Genomic DNA, 18,867 nt, shown 5'->3' on the forward strand with positions numbered 1-18,867 from the left:
CCCACAGACAGGCAGCGTCTCAGCCTCTGTGTGAGCTCTCCATCACAGTGGAGAGGAAAGAAATGATTTTCTTTTTTTCTTTTTTCTTTTTATGTCTTCAGAGAAAAACACACTTGGTTCAAAGTCCTCTGCAGATCAAAGGTTGCCAAAAGAGGATTGTATTCTCACTGGTATTATGAACGAGCACAAAGAAATCATACAACGTATCACAAATAAAATCGTATTTACATTTCGTATGTATTGCCAGTGGCCCATAACACGTTGTCTTCAATAGATGTCACACAGTTTTGACATGATACCTGCTTTAAACGGATTATACTATTAAACATAGCCTACTATTCATATAGACAAATATCAGAACTGTACAGAATGGACAGCAGTTTATGTACAGCAGACACGTGACTATTATACAGAACACTGTATGAAAACATAGAGGGACACAAAAACAGCTGTTTTCATCGGGGGCGCTGTGTATACGTTCGGACTTGCCAGGATGATGTTATCAGATACAGCTGGGGTCAAGATGGAGGGTGTGCAATACTGAGCACAGCTGCTCAGGTTGTGCATTCGGGGGTTACGAAACGCTACAAAGTGCACTCGACAAACATAACCATTGTCTCACTGCTGTACACCTTCATATAAAAAAAAACATGACGATTCGTATGACAGAGTGATCGCTGCTGCTTTTGCAAAGATTAATACACAAGTTTGTACTGGACACTTGCACCACAGTTGTTTAATACTTTTTACTCTTTTTTTTTTTTATATATATATATACCTCAGAAAAACATTATAAGAGCGCATCTTGAAACCATTTACTGCCCGGGCAAACGCGCTTCACCGCTGCTGTATTTCTCACCACCTGGCCGGCAGGGACAGCAAGCTGAGATAAAAGCACCCCTGCGTCACCTTAAGAGCAGTCAGACTCTTAATGTGTCTTTTTGCTGCAGTCCGACAGCCCACAACTACACTCTTATAATTCAAAATATTCAAAACCCGAAGTGCTGAGATCACTTAAATCCCACGATGTGTTTAACCCACAGGAGTGCACAGTAAAGTGCATCAAAATGTCTTATCAGTCCATACCATGAACTCAGTCTCATCGGCACCCACTAAGTCTGATATTACCTCTGAAGACACATACAAAACCACGTCACTTACAGACATGAGCCACCGAACAATGTAGATTTTCTCAACAAAAAAAAATTGAAAAACAACAGTGATGCAGAGTCCCTTTTTTCTGTGCTTTAGATACATCCACTGAATGAAATGAGTTTTGCAACAACTTTTGAAACATTTGCACATACTGTATTGAGGACTTTTCATAATTATTAAACACGTACTCAATCTAACCAATATCGATGGCATTGTTGAAAGAAATCATGTAAATCGCTGTGTATGTTGGGTTTTAGCACTTCAGCATGATCCCTTTCATTTCTTTTTATGCTCATACATATGTTTAAAAAGTGTTTAAAGATTCAAATGAACTGGTATGAAAAAGCTCTATCTACATAGGTGTGTTCATATACTGCCTTTCAAGGAGTGACACGATTATTTCCCTTTATTTAATCCCAGCAAATATGGAATACAAGACGGTGAGGATTTAATGAGTTGAATGTCATCAGAATGATCCATTCGTTTTCTATGTCCAGTGTTAAAGGTTTGGGTAAAGTTACATAACAATGAATTTTGGTTTCCATTTATGAAACATGCTTCAGAAAATCTGCAAATGAACGAGAAAAAAAAAAAGCAAAACTCCAAAGTTAAGGCTTCTCTCGATGTAATGAGGACACGGACGGTTAGCATTTACAGTCACATTTCAGCCAAGTTCTGTACACAGACGCAGTCACACAGCCGTCGCTTCCTCCACCCCCCCTCTGTCTCAGAATGTACTGTAAAACACACGTCCACATACAAACACACATGCACCCAAACTACATACATGGACACTGCTGCATCAGCCCAGGATGTCCAGGTACACAGGTGAGGCCTTGGCCAGGCTCTGGAGCATGCTGTGAATCTCCTTGATGTTCAGCCTCATGTAGGGCTCCCTCTGCCAGCAGCCCAGCATCAGGTCATACACCTCTTTAGGACATGTGCGAGGCCGCTGCAGCACTCGGCCCTGCGTGATGCACTCGATCACCTGCAGGAGACGGCGGGACAATGCACAGTGTCTGATTTATTCATTCTCTCTCAAAAAAAAAATGTCATAGAAACCACTGCTTTTACGTCATCATCAGTAAAAATCCTTTTTTTCGTCATTGGTGTTATGCAGGTTTTCATTTTCAGGAGGAAAACTGATTTGACTTGTTGTCGTCATTGAGCTTAAGCAAGATATAAAATGTTCACAAAAGGCTGTTGCTTTGTTTGTGTACAGAAGAACAGATACAGGAAAAGTCGTTGAGAGTTGAACATAGAACACAGTACGATATGTGGAAAAATACAGAATTTGTAAACTTGTTCACTTAATTCCCCAAACGTCAGCCTTTTTTAACACTAGAGAAAAATGTAAAAGCTTTTGCCATTTTGTTAGCTGGACTGTTTATATATGCTTATATAGAGAAGCAGAAATGCAAGAAACTACCCTCCTATCTATTTGAATCGTGAGGCTTTTACTTTCAGGCAATGTAGACTAATTTAATGTTTAATCAGATAATGTTGAAACTGTCCGAAATATGGTGACAGAGTTGTTACTTCGCTCATATTGGGAGGGTTTCAGTTTCTTCTAAAAAGTTACCAATTATTCTCATCACGGTTGGACAAAAATGTAGCAACCTCTGTCCATCTGCTCGGTGCTGGATTGTAAAGCGTGAAAGCCGACTTGAAGGCGCTTGAGCTCAGGTCTCCTTTATCAGTAACATTTTCAGAAAGGTGTTCAGGTGTATAAAGTATGGATCTAGTTACACAATTCTACATAACGAACATCGGCATAAATATTACATTGTTACACACTGGTATTTTAAATAAAGTTTTAAATCAAATTTTAGACTTTTAAAAGCATAATGGAAGTAGAAATTGAGGGGACTTTACAAATGTATTTTTAATTTATAACTTATATTTGTCAAATTCCAACAACAATGAAATTCCAACAACTGCATTGCAGTTGTGTTCATCCCATATTAAGTGTCAACATCTAAGTCAAAATCCCAACCAAGACGTGAGCTAAAACCGTGTGCGACTGACCTCATTGTTGGAGAGCTGGTACCAGGGCTGCTTGCCATAGGTAAAAATCTCCCACAGCACCACACCAAGGCTCCACACGTCACTCTCTGTGGTGAACCGCCGGTACATGATGCTCTCCGGGGGCATCCAGCGGATCGGCAGCATCGTGTGGCCACCCACCTGCAGAAACAGAGGGAACAACCTCCATGAGCAACCAACATCAGCTGAGGGGTTTACAGTTGCTGGTTAGACTCTCTCTATTTATTGCCGTTTCAAGTGAGTTGCTCCTAAAATCACTAGATGTGCTGCCATGAAATTTTGTGCTGACACTGATGACCCAGAAAGGACAGTTCCCACTGATGTCACCTGACTGCTCCTTCTCTTCTACGAATGGTGTCTAATAAAGCTGAAACTGTGTTACTCAAGGAAGAAGGAATCTTGTATTTAGGAGGAATGGACACCGATTTCCTTGCAAAAACTGTAACAATTAGTTCAGCCTCAGTTTCCAAATCATCAAAAAGTGTCATCAAAAGAAAAGGTGATGTAAGACAATGGTAAACATTTTTTTTTCTCTAAATTCAAGGAGTAAGTCAGTGAACACACTGAAAATCACTTCCTTTTTACACGTGTCTGTTAAGTTAACGTTTAAATCAAATAAGCAATATACTGATTCAAATCTTCATGGGGTTTGAAATTTTGAATATTTCAAAATATCCATTCGATTCAAATCAGTTCAGTTGTATTTAAAGCCAAAAAAACAGGAAAAAAAAACATCCCGAGGCACCTTACGTAAAGAGTCTCAATCGAAATGATGTTTGATCATCTTAAAGACAGAATGATGGAAGCCTAAAACACACAGTATCAGTTTACTGAATCAACATATTTTTCTGACTTCATTTATACCTCCATCCATGTTGTGCTGCTCAAGGTCAAGCAAAACAAAACTAAGTTTAAGTCACATTCCAAACTTATGTCATCTCTTGTGTGTGTCAAACCAAGAGTCAAAATGACAAAGAATTGCCGAGCCGTGGCGTGATTTATTACGACATTGAATATATATGACAGAACATGTGGACACATTGTTTTGTGCTCTGATGTGATTACCATCGTCACCTATAGACTTTCCACTGTACGATTATGAAACTGGTATCGAATCAGATTTTATTTGTCATTACAAAAGTTCTTTAAATATTTTGTGGTGAGCACATATTCAGGTGTTCAAATGCAGTTTTGCAGTTTTGAATGATGGGTTTTTAATAGTGCAGAGAGATGCTTCTCCTTATTAAGGCTGCTCTCTTTAATGTAAATGCTGTGCACAAAACAACTTACAGCTTTCCCACTTTCCACTGAGGCATTCATAACACGTCATCCCTTAATGGACTTTATCTCTGGCAGATCAATAATACTGAGCAAATTTAGAATTCTGGTGTAATAAACTGTTCCACCACATCTAAGTGTGAGTCTAAAACTCCTTTATTTGTTTTCCCGATTGATCTGATTGAACATAATTTGATTTGCAAAATGAGAGGAGCATGACAGCACACGAGACGAGAGTCTCCTGTTGTCTGCTTTGATCTTGCATTTGCTTTCCATTTGACAAAAATGTATGATATCAGAGGTTGATGAGTTGTTTAAGATGATCTCAGATTAAGACAAAAGCTTCCTAGAAATGTTCTCCATGTACATGTGTGTATGTATGTATGTGTGTGTGTGTGTGTGTGTGTGTGTGTGTGTGTGTGTGTGTGTGTGTGTGTGTGTGTGTGTGTGTGTGTGTGTGTGTGTGTGGGTGGGTGTGTTTAAATTGCTGACTCCAGCAGAGGGCACTGTGGGATTCAAGCTGGGATCTGAGATACAAAGAGAGATGAAGGATGGTGAATCCATCTGCTCCACATAAATGTTATTCTTTTGTTTTGTGATATTAGGTCCTTATGTTACTGTAATCGTGTCATGTCACTGGGTCGTTACATACAATTATGCATTACTCCTTCGTGGGTTTTTATGATGCCATCCGCTATCCGTTAAATGAGGGTAAAAAAATATCTCCTTGCTCAGAACAAAAATGCAAAGCTGCCCATGCATTTTCTTTTTGCACTGTTAGTTCTCATTACCATGGAAACAGTAACTTTACAGAGATTATAGTATTTGCATTTAAATGGTTTTAAAAATAGATGAAATACCCCTGCTTAAAATGGACATTTCTGCTGCTACACACTTATTTGAGAGCAGAAATTGGAGAAGAAAATTCGAATTACAAATGCGTATGGAAAGGGTGCATTTCCATACTGCTGTGTATAAATCAAAATGTTTTTGAGTATGCACGAATGTGGTTTCTGGGAATGAGCGACTGGGGGCAAGAGGAAGATGAGGAAGGGGAAACTAATCGAAAATACTCACTCTGTAGTAGTCGGTGCTGTAAACATCTCTGGACATGCCAAAGTCTCCTATCTTGACCAGCAGGTTTTCTCCTACCAGGCAGTTCCTCGTTGCCAAGTCTCTGTGGACAAAGTGCTGGGAGGCCAGGTAGACCATGCCAGCAGCAATCTGTTGGGCAATGTGCAGCATCTGGGACTGAGTGAGCTCCACCAGGATACTGTGCTGACCGTCTGCCATGAGAACTGCATCAGGACCGTGGGACCTGCGCCCGGAAAACCAATGCTTACGTTAAAGAATAATGCATTACATGACAAGTTTCCAAAGCAGTTATTCATTGATGATTAATCATTTTGATTCAAATAGAATTCATTCAGCTGGTGAGTGAAGTCTGCCAGTTGATACGATCGCATAGGTTGTTTGATCATATCCCGAAATATAACCCAAAATGGCGTTCTGTGAAGTAATGGCCATGCGAGCGACAGAAAAGAGATACGACTGACATGGGAGCAGACATCAGTCTGAAGTCTTTTTGTAAAGACACAAGTCACAAAACAAGTTCAAGGCCAAAATATGACAAGGGCTTTTTTCACGTCTGAGTTATAGGTTAACAACACAACAAGACTTTACCAAAACACCGTCGTCATTACCTGGTTGGGTTTTGGTAATAACCTGGCTTGAGTTGTCTTTGTCTGGGCTAAAACGCCTTCTTTTTACAATACGACCACAACCATCACCCTCATAGATGCCATGAGGGCCATAATTCTATCTTTATAATTCACATGCAGTTACTCTCATGACCACTAGAAGTTACATAATCTACAATCGTAATTATTGGCTGTTTGGGCCTTGTATGAGCAAACACCACACAATACACCGATAGGACATGACCTTCCTCAGAAAAATTAGACCATGCATTTCTACAGTTTCACATCATTTTACAGATCAATTTTCGATTGCCCAAATTACAGATAACAGTTTCGGCTGTACAATAACTGAAATGGTTTGTATTTTACATATTCAGATGTGAATGCTTAAAGCTGCCTAAAAACCTCGTAGTCCGACCATTATTGATATCAACAGGCCTTCTCACTCATTTGCAGTGCTGCTTCGATGTTTAACAGAAGAAAGCTGTCTCAGGAGGAACATCTCTAAAGCAAAGGTGTTAAATATGTGTACAGGCAATTAGTTGTGGCTACATGGTGACTGTTTCTTCTCTGAGAGGAGTGGCCTTCCAGAATCTCTGCTGGTTGCCCAGCAACTTCATAATGATGACATGAGTCGAGCAGGTCATTGCCTTCAGCCAAGACATATTTTAGCACCTAAGCCCTCTTAAACCATAACTTTTCAAAACTAAAATTTCACACTAAACTCAACAAATTAAAACTTAAATTGAGTGATTAATGGTCCTTAAAGATGCTAGCCTCTATGCTTCATTCCAAAGTGACTAATTGCATCTTGTTAAACAAACAAAGTGTAAGAGGTAGCAATTTTCTAATCAAAACTTAGTTTCAAACAGAGTTACTGTGAAACTATTCCTTTAACACATGTCTATATTTTCATGTTAAAATGATCCCACCTGAGAAACTTGTTCAGGTCACCATGTTTCATGTATTCAAACACCATGATGAGCGGGTCACTCTCTACACACACTCCATAGAAGGTAACAATGTGTTCGTGTTGCAGATTGGTGAGAAGCTCGGCCTCTCTGTAGAAGTCCGCTCGGCCGCTCTCACTGGCCTCCTTCAGAGTCTGACAGAAGGCGAAGACACAAAGACAAAGAAGCGCACGGTGAGAAGCCTTATCTACAAGAACGTACATCTAATCAATAGAATTCCCTAACTGTGAGACGGGCGTATTGATTGTTTGAGCGAGCAGCTTCCTGATCTGTACCTTGACTGCCACGTGGATCTTCTCCTGGTCTGGTACCAAGTTATAGCACTCAGCGAGAAACACCTTCCCAAAAGCTCCTTCTCCCAGCTCCCGCTTCAGCACAATGTTGTGCCTCTTGATGTGCTGGACAACTTTAATGCAGGACAAATCAAATCACTCTCAAAGTCAAGTGTGGACATTGATTAATTAGTTGATATTTTGGAGTGAATGTTAATTGTGTCCACAGGAATCAGATCAGAAAAGGTCACTTATACTAATGTGGGTCATTAATTTGCAATTGAATGATACTTTTATCGTTGATTTAAATAAGACATCTCCAAGAATACAAGGTGATATCTTCACAAGAAATCTACACTGATTAAAGTGGATGTAAAAGCAAATATATACATTTAAAAGACTAGAACCAGAAAATATTTGAGATTTAATTTGATTAAGAACTTAAGAACACTTATGAGAGTTGTTAATTGTTGAAAAACATCTTCTATAAGTCAGCTGTCCTTTTGGCCCCTTGGTTGGAGTCAGTATTACAATGCAGCAGGATGCTGACATTAAATATGGCGCCTAGCAGTGATCTCTGCATGGATTTATTAGAAAAGGTGCAGGTTACCCGGCGTTTGTCGAGCAATGCGGTAACTCACACGTGTCAGATTTCAGCATGCTGCCGGAGTTACGGAAGTACTGTGGGTTCTCAATGACAGGAATCTTTGTCATTCCAATGATCACTGCGTCTGGACCCATCTCCGAGGATGACGGGGTGTTGTTGCCATTGGAGACGTGATGAAGAGGGCTGGCAGAGTCATCGTCATTACTGATGACTGAGGAGGAGCCTAGGGAGCCACAGAGGACGAGGAGGATGTGGTCGGGAAAGGGAAGGAGGAGAAATGAGCACAGAAGGAGAAATGTAAGGTGTTGGTCATAAAACTGTAGGAGAAGGAGGAGCAATGAGGAGAGAAACGTGATAATAGAGTGATTCAAGGTTGAATGAGTCTTGATAATACTTAGTAGGTGTGTTTATATGTGTAATTAAACACTGTGGTACACGGTATAAAGCTTTCATGAAACGCATCAGTTATGGATGCCCAAAAAAAGAGAAGTTGAAATTACTGACTAATGTGCCAGTTAACACTTAACGTATAGGAGATACTGTTATCAGCACATATCACATCATACTGTGTTAAAAACCCATTAATAATTGTTCATATACTGCTGATTAAATATTAAGTGAGATAGGCATTGGGGAGCAATCAAAGTATTATGAGGACAAGACATCTGTTTTTTAACAATAGGAACAGTTTCACATTCTTACTTAGAGTCAGATGAGAGAGTTCAATTCCATGTTTGTGATGTTTTAAATATAATGAACAAAAGATTTGTTTGCACATTTTATATCTGAGATTTTTCTGTATTATTCTGAAACAGTTACATTCATCGTTTGATGACAATATTTTTTATAATCCCAGTGAATTTAAAGCTTTCTTTAAGGTAAGGAGCACAGGAATTTTAGTTTACTTTTAAACATTACAGGAAGCCCCCAACTACTTTCTATTGCTTTATCATTTGCAAAAGAAACTGAACAAACACCACTTCATTCCTCCAGACTGAATAGGTAGCCAGTAATCATGGTTACATGCACAGTTGAGCTGATTACACCACAATTACAGCTCAACTTGGCTATTTAACTGGACCACCTTGTCCCAGAATACCTGCACTGGAGCAGAATCGAGTTATTGATTGAGGTATGCCTGACACCATGACGCTGTGGACTGTGTCAAAATACGTGCGAGACATTCTGCTGCCTATAACTTCCTCTGTGGGAGATAATCGGACATGTAGGTATAGCTGAATTCATTGCACAGTGTTGTCTTTAATCGGTAATTTTGTCAGAAGATGGCGCACTTATAAAATCAGGAATTTATTAGAAGCAGATCAATAGTCTGGAAATACTTTGAGCAACTGTGAGTTGACATATAGGATTAATGGACTGATTGTCAATCACAATTTCAGACACGTTTATCCGTCTGACAAAAATAACTGAAAGAAAAACATGTGAATCAGAGTAGCTTTATTTGAAAATGGCTGTATGAATGTACACTTAAACCCTACTTTATTAAAAAAGATGTAACTTTGTAGCATATGCAGAAGGCCTCGGCCTATTTGACTCCAGTTGAGCATCCATAAAGAAGTGATACGTGATCCCTAACCGTATTATTTGAGTTTGTTAGGCTGGTTTTAAGAAGCTAATATCTGTATTATTTGTGTCAGGTTAACATGTTTGAATTCTTTTCAATGTCTGGTTGTGGTAAATGTAAATGTACTTAATGATGCAATATTTCAAATTTGTGTTGGTGCAAACGCCTTTCTTACACCAAAATAGAAATACGCATTTATATTACTACTTGGCATCAACCTTTTTATCTTCTCTGTGCTAGGAGGCACATTTTATAACATTCTTTTCTTTTCCTCTACATCTTTACTACATTACCTAATATGACAATTGAATGATTTAAGAAAAGCATTTCACCTTTGATACCAAACTTTGAGTTTCTTCCATATTTCAAAATGATCACCATCAGAACACAGCCGGTCAAGGCAACACCAGCAATTCCCACAACTACGTACACCTGCGAGGGAAAAAGAAAAGGGAAACAAAATATAGAGACTGTGATCCCAATGAGGAGCCGTAAAAAAAAAAAAAAGATAGATAGATAGATAGATAGATAGATAGATAGATAGATAGATAGATAGATAGATAGATAGATAGATAGATAGATAGATAGATAGATAGATAGATAGATAGATAGATAGATAGATAGATAGATAGATAGATAGATAGATAGATAGATAGATAGATAGATAGGATGACTTACTGCAACACTGTCATCCAGAGGAGGTGGTGCATCTGAAAATAATGCATAATAATACTCGTCAAAACATTTAAAAGTAATAATCTATTGAGTATAAACACTTTGTTATTGCACCTCATGGTTGTCATGGTATGGAGTTTGAAACTCTGAGTCCTGTAAGAGTTTAAACACCTACCGGTGTCTGGATAGACATTGCAGGCACAGGCCAAGGGAGGTAGAGGATAGATGGACAGAATCACAGTTAATTTCAATTCTATGCAATTATTGCAGCACAAACAGAACCAGTGTTGTTGTTTTAAAGCACAAAAATTACTTACAGTAGTCAATGTCATCTATAAAAAAGAAAAGAAAGCAAAGAAAGGTATGATAGTGGTCATTGTCAGAGATAAACTTTGCAGTAAATGAACGCTAATAATGATGTGTACTGACCTGTTTTGGGCGGATCAATGAACTGGGCAGAGACTGTCTTCTCGACTTGGCCATACTCATTTTTTGCCACCAGTTTGTACTTGCCATTATGAATGTGCGTGGGGTTGACCAGCTGCAGGCAACCATGATCCTCATTCTCAGTGGACATGTGGATCATGGTGCGAATGTAGTCTTGTTCCTGAAGCAGCTCATCCTTGTGATACCAATGCAGCTCAGGCTTGGGGTTCCCTGTCACGGTAAATGGGATGCACCAGTGGTGGTCCCGCTCTGGAGCCAGCAGCTGCTGGATGGTGGGGGCAACTGACACGAAGGCAACAGTAGAGGAAGAGTAATCACAGGATGATAGGAAATAAACACAAGGAGTAAAGCGAGTAGGAAAAGCAACAATTACGGGTTTAGAGCATCAAGATGCAGGTGGGAAGGAAAGTATGGAGAGGAGAGGAAAGACTGATAGCACAACATTTAAAGTCTGACAATAGGAAAATGTGTAAGAGGAGAAGTGGAGAAGGGTGGCATTAAACAAGCAGAGATGTATGGTAAGGCATGAGGACCTTTACAGGAGGAAGAGTTATGGACAGGAAACATGGAAAGTCAATAAGATTTGCCAAGAGACACTAATGATAACAAACTGAGGAGCCTTCTGCTTCCACAGGAAAAGCATGGTCTAGAAGAAGGCATTTAAAAGCTCATCACAGAGGAAATTAGACAAATTAGACTTAGCAATGTAAGTGTAATTTCTAGGGATCTATGCCATAATTGAAGTCCTTACAGAGAATGTTGAGCTGAAGGGTGGCCTCAGTCTGACCGACCGTGTTCTCGGCGCTGCAAACAATCACCCTGCCATTATCATCCCGAGACAGGCCTGACAGCGTGAGGCTGCTCTTTGTATCGGAAGGCTCAATCTGCAAACACATGATTCATTGCATTATAATTTATGTACATTTCCATTTGGTGTTATGGCCATGTTCAGTAAGATTCAATGAGATTCGGAGCACATCATAAACCAGCTGAATGTACAGTGCAGCTTAGAGGTCTCATGAAACAGTATGTACAGTGCTACATGCTTCTGCATATTGAAATCTCTCCTGTCAAAACAAATGCTGAGGAGGCTGCCTCTCTTCCCTAAAATGCTCACTCTTTTCTGATTGGTCAACTCAAGTGGCCTGATGAGGGCCCACCCACTGTTCCACACCAGCTCTGCTGGAATAAAAAAAAAAAAAAATTCAAGAAAGCATTTAATCCCAAAGTTAGTGTGTGTAGGAATTTAGAAACTTTCAAACATTGTGACAAATACAAAATTCGTTTTGTGCCATTGTTGAGGCTGACACAGATGTATAGATGACATATAGAGCACGACAGATCATATAAAAACACTTACAATCGAATTCGATTGTAATTGTTCTGTGTGAAGAGCAATAAGCAAAGTGAACAGAAAATGGCAAAAGTTTAATCAACGAAAGGAAACAATAGGTTAAATAAAAGGTCAGATATCTGAAATGTTTAACTAAATGTAATGCTTTAAATCTGAAATATACTTATAATTTATGTAATATATGTTTAATATATAAGCAACAGAGAACTAGAAATAGTTAGCTATGAGATAACTAAGATAAATCATTCAAATACTTTATTCAAAGTGATGCATGAAATTGTTTCATAAAAGTAGTAGATTAACAATTAAAAGATAATGGTAAATAGGTAAGCAGCTGTAAAACATGACCAAAAGTAAAGGACTGAAAATGGTTGAAACAGTTTAAGCTGCAAGTAACACTTCAAATAGCTGGCTAAAATGACTGGATTATTGGTGAAATCATTTTAAGCCGTGAAAAAATTCTCTAAACTCTTCTAATACTACTAAAAGTAACGACAGAATCAGTTAGATAAAAGTATTGTATAAATTCCAAACAGTTTAGCGTGAATTATTGTCAAAATTGTTTGCTAAAAGCACTGGATAAGCAGTTGAAAAAATTAGCCAAAAGCAGCAAAACCGTTTCAATCCATTGCTCAATTTCATGGATTAGCAAAGGACTTGCCAGCTAAACATGATGGATATTGATGGTTGAAACAGAAGCTCCAAGTCATGGATATGAAAGTGATGGAAGCTCGCTGAACACAGACAGTTCAGCAGTGTGACACCATTCTGCAACAATGTTCATTTATGTACCATTAAATATACTAAATGAAACAAATGTATTTTAAAACATATTTAGGTCAAACTCACCTCGATGTCCATGTAAAAATCTATTTGTCACAAGCCTTTGAGTTTATATCGAGTTACAGGCCTACATTAACAAATTCAAAGTAAACAGCGAGCAGGATTTTGAATGCTTAACCATTTAAACGTTTTGAGCCATTTTCTTTCAAGGCCGTATTAATGCCACCATGTCTGATCAATGCAACGGCCTATTAGTGCCTCATAGTGCTTTTTGTGGCTTACCACAAAATCATATTCTTCAGTTTTCTTATTGTCAGCAGATCTCATAAGAACAACATTAAGACAAAGAACAACCACCGTGAGAGCTGCTGTAAACTTTTATATCTCACTGTGGCAACTTCTAAAGAAATGAAATGACCAATCACTACAGCTAGGTGTTTTTTTATAAAACGTTACTCAAATGTAAGATGGACTATGTTCACCTGTGAAATGAATATGCAAACGGATGTTGAAAGATATTTAACATCTCAATATTCTATTCCTGTTGCTGCAGTAATAATTGAACCTAATGTTTTTGGAACCCGTGGAGGCTGGTAGAGTGGTTGTCCTTCATTCAGAAGGTTTTCCGGTTCAATTCCTAAATTCATGTGCTAAAGGGACTTTTAGTAAGATACTGAACCTCAGTAAGCAGCCCCCAATGAGTTCCTCAAATCTAAACCGCTTTGGATAAAAACATCTGCTAAATGAATGCAATATAACTGTATTCGGGATTTGGATAAACAGACTTGTTAGACATATCGGTTTGGTTTCTGCCTTTATATTTAGCTTTACGTAACTTAGTAGCTTTAGCGTTAGAGCCGTTCTGAGATATAAAGAGAGCTGCGAGGTAAACTGCCTCACCTCATAGTGGGTTGAGACCATATCAAGGTTCCACAGGATCACAGGAACAGGGGAGCCAGAGGCGCTGCACACAGCGGTGACATTAGCCCCTTCCATTTCGGTCACACTTTTGGGGGTGACCTCTACTTTGGGAACCACTGCAATTAACACGCAAACAGTAAAACTAAACATTTGATTGTATACAGCATATGACATATATAGATAGTTTCCAAGTTTCTTTCTGTCATTGTTTCAACCTATCTTTATATGTCTCAATGAAACAATCACGTTCAGTATGAGAAACCCAGCTATTCTTATCATAACATGGTTTCAGATTACGGCAGTCTGGTGGAGTGAGTGTGGCAAAGTCCCTTGTCACTCCTCTGTCATCAGTGCATGTCAGCTCTGGACTGTCAATATCTTCTTGGAGCCTCAGTTTGATCCACAAGTTCTCACAAACACAATCCAGGGGGTTTCCAGACAGAAGGAGCCTTGAAATGAAAAACACAGCACGTAAGAAATTGCACAAGAAGTGGAAGGTGTACTGACTTTTATGTGTCACTTACGGATATGTGACGTTAAAGTTCTGAAATGTTCTCCACGACAGCGTTGACAGGTTGTTGTCTCTGAGATTTCTGATAAAGGGGACAGCAAAATGTAAGAGTCCAATCAAGACAAGTCACGCGATGAAACGGCTAAGGTGAGATTCGAAAGAGGCTGCTTACACATATTGAAGTCTTGTATTGTTAAAAAATGTATCTGATGATATGGACGTCAACCTTGTCCTTGTCACCGTTCTGTTGGGGTTTAAAATGCAGAATTACTTTGAATCACTTTAATTCCACGCAAACTGTAAGCAAATTTCGAGTGATACTCACAGGTTTCTGAGGTTTATGTAGTGCCTCAGACTGCTGTCGCTGATGTCAAACAATCTGTTTTGATTGGCAATGTATCTGCGGAAAGAAACGGAATTGGGAAACTTGTCATGATGCTTATTCTTCAGAATGTCATTTGTGTCACTTATAAACCTGCGTGAGTTGTTTGACTTTTTTGACACTGTCAGTTCAATCTAGAACTGACCTCTTATAGTTCTCATAGTTTGATCTGCAGCACACTTAAAGTTTTTAACAAGGACGATATAGAACACCAACATTTTATAATTCAATAACAACATAACTGCCATTATTTCATTCTTGCGATTTAATAATAGGACACGGCTAAAGGTAAATAATGATTTAGTATCTAATCAGTTCTACATCTTGACAGACAACCAGTGGCTTTGTTTTATTTCTGATAACAGTCAAAACTTGAAATCCATTTTTTAAGGCTGTGATTGAGCAAAGTTGCAACTTCATTAATTATCTTAATAGGAATTATTTTGGGATATCAATTCGAATTTCTCATATTCTGCCTAGTTTTGAATGAAAATATAGGGAAGACTCTGAAATCTTCACCCTCTTTAAAAAACTATGAGAGTGGCTGTGGCTTGCTGTTGTTGAATATTTGTGTTTTATGTGGTAATACTTTTGTTTACATGTGGATTGTGCCAAAAGTGCAATAGAGTTATGACTTTCAGCTTTATCAGCAGTTTTGTCTGGCACAAGATTTTGCAAATTCATGGTTTGATTTTCAATGAGGGCAGTTTGGCAATCCTAATATCCTTTAGTGAAATATTCTATAAGGGTTTGAAGACAATGTGGAACCTCTTTGTCAAAACTGCACATTTCATAGACAAACTGTGGACATTTCACAAATTGTTGGCTGCTACATGACTTTCTCAGATTTGCTAAATGAATATGTCAAGTTGCCACATATGTCTGTTAAGTAACACTGAGGATGGCTCCAGCCTGTCTGCCTCAAAAAAAAAAAAAAACTTACCAGTCTCCCCTACATTTTCAACTCGGTGTCATACAGTTGTGCTGTGTGCAAGGTTGTAACAGGCACACTCCAACATAGGCCTACAGACTGACGCAGATAAGGGTACCTAACTGTCAGTAGCCTATTGCTGGCTGTACACAACTGGTGTGATATCGTGTGTAATCAGCCAACACTGTGCTCGTTTTGAAATATTGTGGGTATCTCACACCGCCGCCCAAAAACCGAATTAACACTCCGGAGGCTGCGCTGGGCCTGGGCATTTACTCCACCACTACCTGTTTTGTAAAAGAAAACACACTAATCCAAATAAGCCTGACGCGCACTCTCGCCAACGTTTTGCGCACGTGCGTGCACGCGCTTCCACTATCTCCTCCACACTACACATTCACACGCACGCACACATATACGAGGCTGCATGAGCTGGCAAACCCACTGATTATGAGAATTTAAAAAAAAACATTTTCTTTGACACAATGCGCAGAAGACATATCTGTAGGCTACTGCTGTTCAGTGCACATGTAGATAATTATATCAGGCCAATGGTTATTAACATTGCTCTTTATACTGGTATCATTTTAATTATTACCATGAATATAATCCAAACTGTTTTGTATCAAACGACCCTCACGATCGAATGGAGCTCTTTGCATCCTGATAAGTTAATAAGCTGTCTGCACGATCGTTTCCATACACTTACATCTCGGTGATGTTTTCCATGTCATCTAACGTGAGGACAGGGAAATCCTCGATCCCTGGTTCAGAATCAATACAAACAATCCTTGAGATGCTGCAAGTGCAGGATTCGGGGCAAGCATCGCTAAATCTCCACAGCCCCATAAAAACCAAAAACAATCCAAAACGAGCCATGCCATATTCCCCCGCGCTGGAGTCCATCGCAGGTCCAATGATATCCCACGAATCCCCCGAACAGAATCTGGTCAAACTGAAATATTGTTGAGATTTCCTCACGCGCCGCTTCTATCTTGGCCAACTTAATCCTTTCGACTCCGCCAGAAGAAGAAGAAAAAGAAAAGAAAAGAAAAAAAGACTACGCTGTTGGTGAAGAATGCGCAGAGCCCACGGTTTTAATATCAACATGCCACGGACTGGCCTTCTCGTCTCCGCAGAGCTGGTATCACACTACTGCATATCGATGCCGTGAAGCAAGGTGTCAAGTGGTCCGTCCTGCTGCTGCTGCTGCTGCCGTCTCACTCCCCTATCGCGGCCACTTACCGCTCGCCTCTGCCTTGTAAAACAAATATGAGGCGTTCCAGATGTTTAGAGATCAATAGACAGGGCCCCCACGAGCGATTTCTCATATGTGTGGTGATGGGGACGAAAGCTGCTCAGCAGAGTAAGGATGCGTGGTGATGCTGCGTGTGTAAGGAGGAAGGCTACCTGCATCCGTCTATCGATTATCACCGAGGACGAGCGCATCTCCCAGCCTTCACTGAGGCTACACAAGAAAGATGGTTGCGATGGTGATTTTTATGTCTGACAGGATATTTTCGTAGCAATTTGTTTGGGACATTTGCATTTTGGAATGAAACAAAAAACTTAACACGAGTTGCTGCAGTTTAATTAGTAGGTTGCCCACAAAGTGGCCAACTGTGGGTGAAATACATGCAAACTCTTGTGTTGTGGTTACTCTGAGGCCATGCATTGGATGAAAGCTGAGCTTTTTTTTTTTTCCTCCCCACAACAACGCTGTTGTACGGTTGCCCATTAGGCCTAGCGTGACGTATGGGTGACGCACAAGACGGGGTGCATCTATGAAAAATAATTACCTATACTATGTCTGTAAACTTCAAATAGGTCTCACTCCTTCCACCAAGCAGTGCCAGATATAGGAGCAACAGCTGAGTAAGAACTGTGTTTGCTACGTTGACAACAGTCCGTAGTATTTTTCTTTTGTACTTTTGGAACAGATCAGAAACAGAAAAATAAAGCACTGCAAAGTAAACACACTGAGGAACGTTTAGGTTAAACGTTAATAAATGTCAGGATGAACCTTAACTTGCCAAATACATTCAAATGAGTGGGATACGATTTAAAGAGGCATCAACAACATTTAAGGGCTGGCCAGTATGACCTCATAAATGTGTACATAAATCTCTCATAGCTTTCAATTTAATAGCATTATGCCTTTTTTTTTAAATATATATTTTTAAATACATCTAAATGTCCAGAACTGAGAAAATTAAATGCCACAACTCCTCTGTTTTTATCAGTCCTGAATATCAAGGTGATAGTATGTTCACAATGACCAAATGAATCCTGTTTACAAGTGGATTTCTTACATTTCCCTCATGATGAGGAGGCAGATAGGACACATGATCTATGACACAGTCTGGATAGTTAGTGTCGCTATGGTGACTTGCTTTTTACAAATAGCACGGACAATGTCAAGTGTCGCTATGGCTGCAGATGAAAATATGTACGCAGGCTTTTTTTTTTTATGAGAAACATCAAGAACTGAATTATATCTGTCTCCATGGTAACCTCAGAGTATAGGAGAGGGAAGAGAGAGCTCTTTATTTTGCAATAGATCCCTGACTAAATCTGAGGTAGCATGCATGACATAACACTACAAGAAAAGGGATGTTTAATAGGTCAAATGTGGGCATAATTTGGCCTCCTGACTTGCAATAGATGGGCAGTGAGGTGCTGGTCTGGATTAAGAAGTCTGAGCTCATGGCCTTGACATGTTATCACATTTATACTGCAGAAAAGCTACAGAAAAGGTAACTGCATTTCACATGGGTTGGGCATGTTTTGTTCCAGGGAATAAGATGTGACAGAATATATAATTATCTGAGGAAAAAAAAACTGGAATTCTTTTAAGATTTGCCATAGCTATGATAACTTTCTCATTGCACAGTGTTGTTCATAGGTGGAAGAATCCCTACTTTGAGCACCCCTTCCTTTGGAACGTACAACTAAGCTTGCACCAGCTGAAGGAGGAAATATGAGCTGTGGGAAAATGTAGTTTGGTGGCACTCCTGCAACATCCATCGAAGCTTCTACTTCTGACTGAAGCAGCTGGTGGCAGACTTGTCTTGAACCTCGCATGCAGCTGTGATCCACTTATATCAAATCTGAACTATCATCTTTCAGCTCTGTCCTATGGATTACACAGACAAACTTTCGTGTTGTTTAAGACAACCGTTTGAATTAATTTCAGACCGGTCAAATCAGCCATGTAAATTCAGACAACAATCCCTGCACAAGAGTAAG

General features: G+C 39.4%; 2 protein-coding genes across 3 annotated transcripts in view; one reads left to right on the top strand and one right to left on the bottom strand.

The window, feature by feature from the left end:
* Positions 1-742: 742 nt before the first annotated feature.
* On the bottom strand, positions 743-17,118 carry ntrk2b (neurotrophic tyrosine kinase, receptor, type 2b). The gene is made up of 16 exons (XM_072372440.1): positions 16,328-17,118; positions 14,631-14,705; positions 14,478-14,549; positions 14,319-14,387; positions 14,092-14,243; positions 13,774-13,910; positions 11,488-11,620; positions 10,706-11,018; positions 10,293-10,356; positions 9,947-10,046; positions 8,064-8,252; positions 7,426-7,556; positions 7,112-7,284; positions 5,557-5,797; positions 3,184-3,342; positions 743-2,143 (listed from the first exon to the last, which is right to left on the bottom strand). The coding sequence occupies exons 1-16, from the start codon at positions 16,522-16,524 to the stop codon at positions 1,958-1,960; spliced, it is 2,391 nt and encodes a 796-aa protein (XP_072228541.1). The 5' UTR covers positions 16,525-17,118; the 3' UTR covers positions 743-1,957.
* prune2 (prune homolog 2 with BCH domain) overlaps positions 12,189-18,867 on the top strand; it is a 61,939-nt gene continuing 55,260 nt past the window's right edge. For both annotated transcript variants that reach the window (XM_072372436.1, XM_072372437.1), the window contains exon 1: positions 12,189-12,200. The gene's annotated coding sequence lies outside the window, so the exon portion shown is untranslated. The remainder of the gene's footprint in view (positions 12,201-18,867) is intronic.

Source organism: Leuresthes tenuis, unplaced genomic scaffold (genome assembly GCF_036924035.1).
Source record: "Leuresthes tenuis unplaced genomic scaffold, fLeuTen1.0.hap1 SCAF_19, whole genome shotgun sequence".
Classification (NCBI taxonomy): domain Eukaryota; kingdom Metazoa; phylum Chordata; class Actinopteri; order Atheriniformes; family Atherinopsidae; genus Leuresthes; species Leuresthes tenuis.

Coding starts and splice junctions, on each gene's coding strand:
- ntrk2b (XM_072372440.1), bottom strand. CDS start 16,524: ATGGACTCCAGCGCGGGGGAATATGGCATGGCTCGTTTTGGATTGTTT. Junction 7,557..8,063: donor CATGCTGAAATCTGACACGT/GTGAGTTACCGC, acceptor CCTGCATTAAAG/TTGTCCAGCACATCAAGAGG. Junction 7,285..7,425: donor AGATCCACGTGGCAGTCAAG/GTACAGATCAGG, acceptor GCCTTCTGTCAG/ACTCTGAAGGAGGCCAGTGA.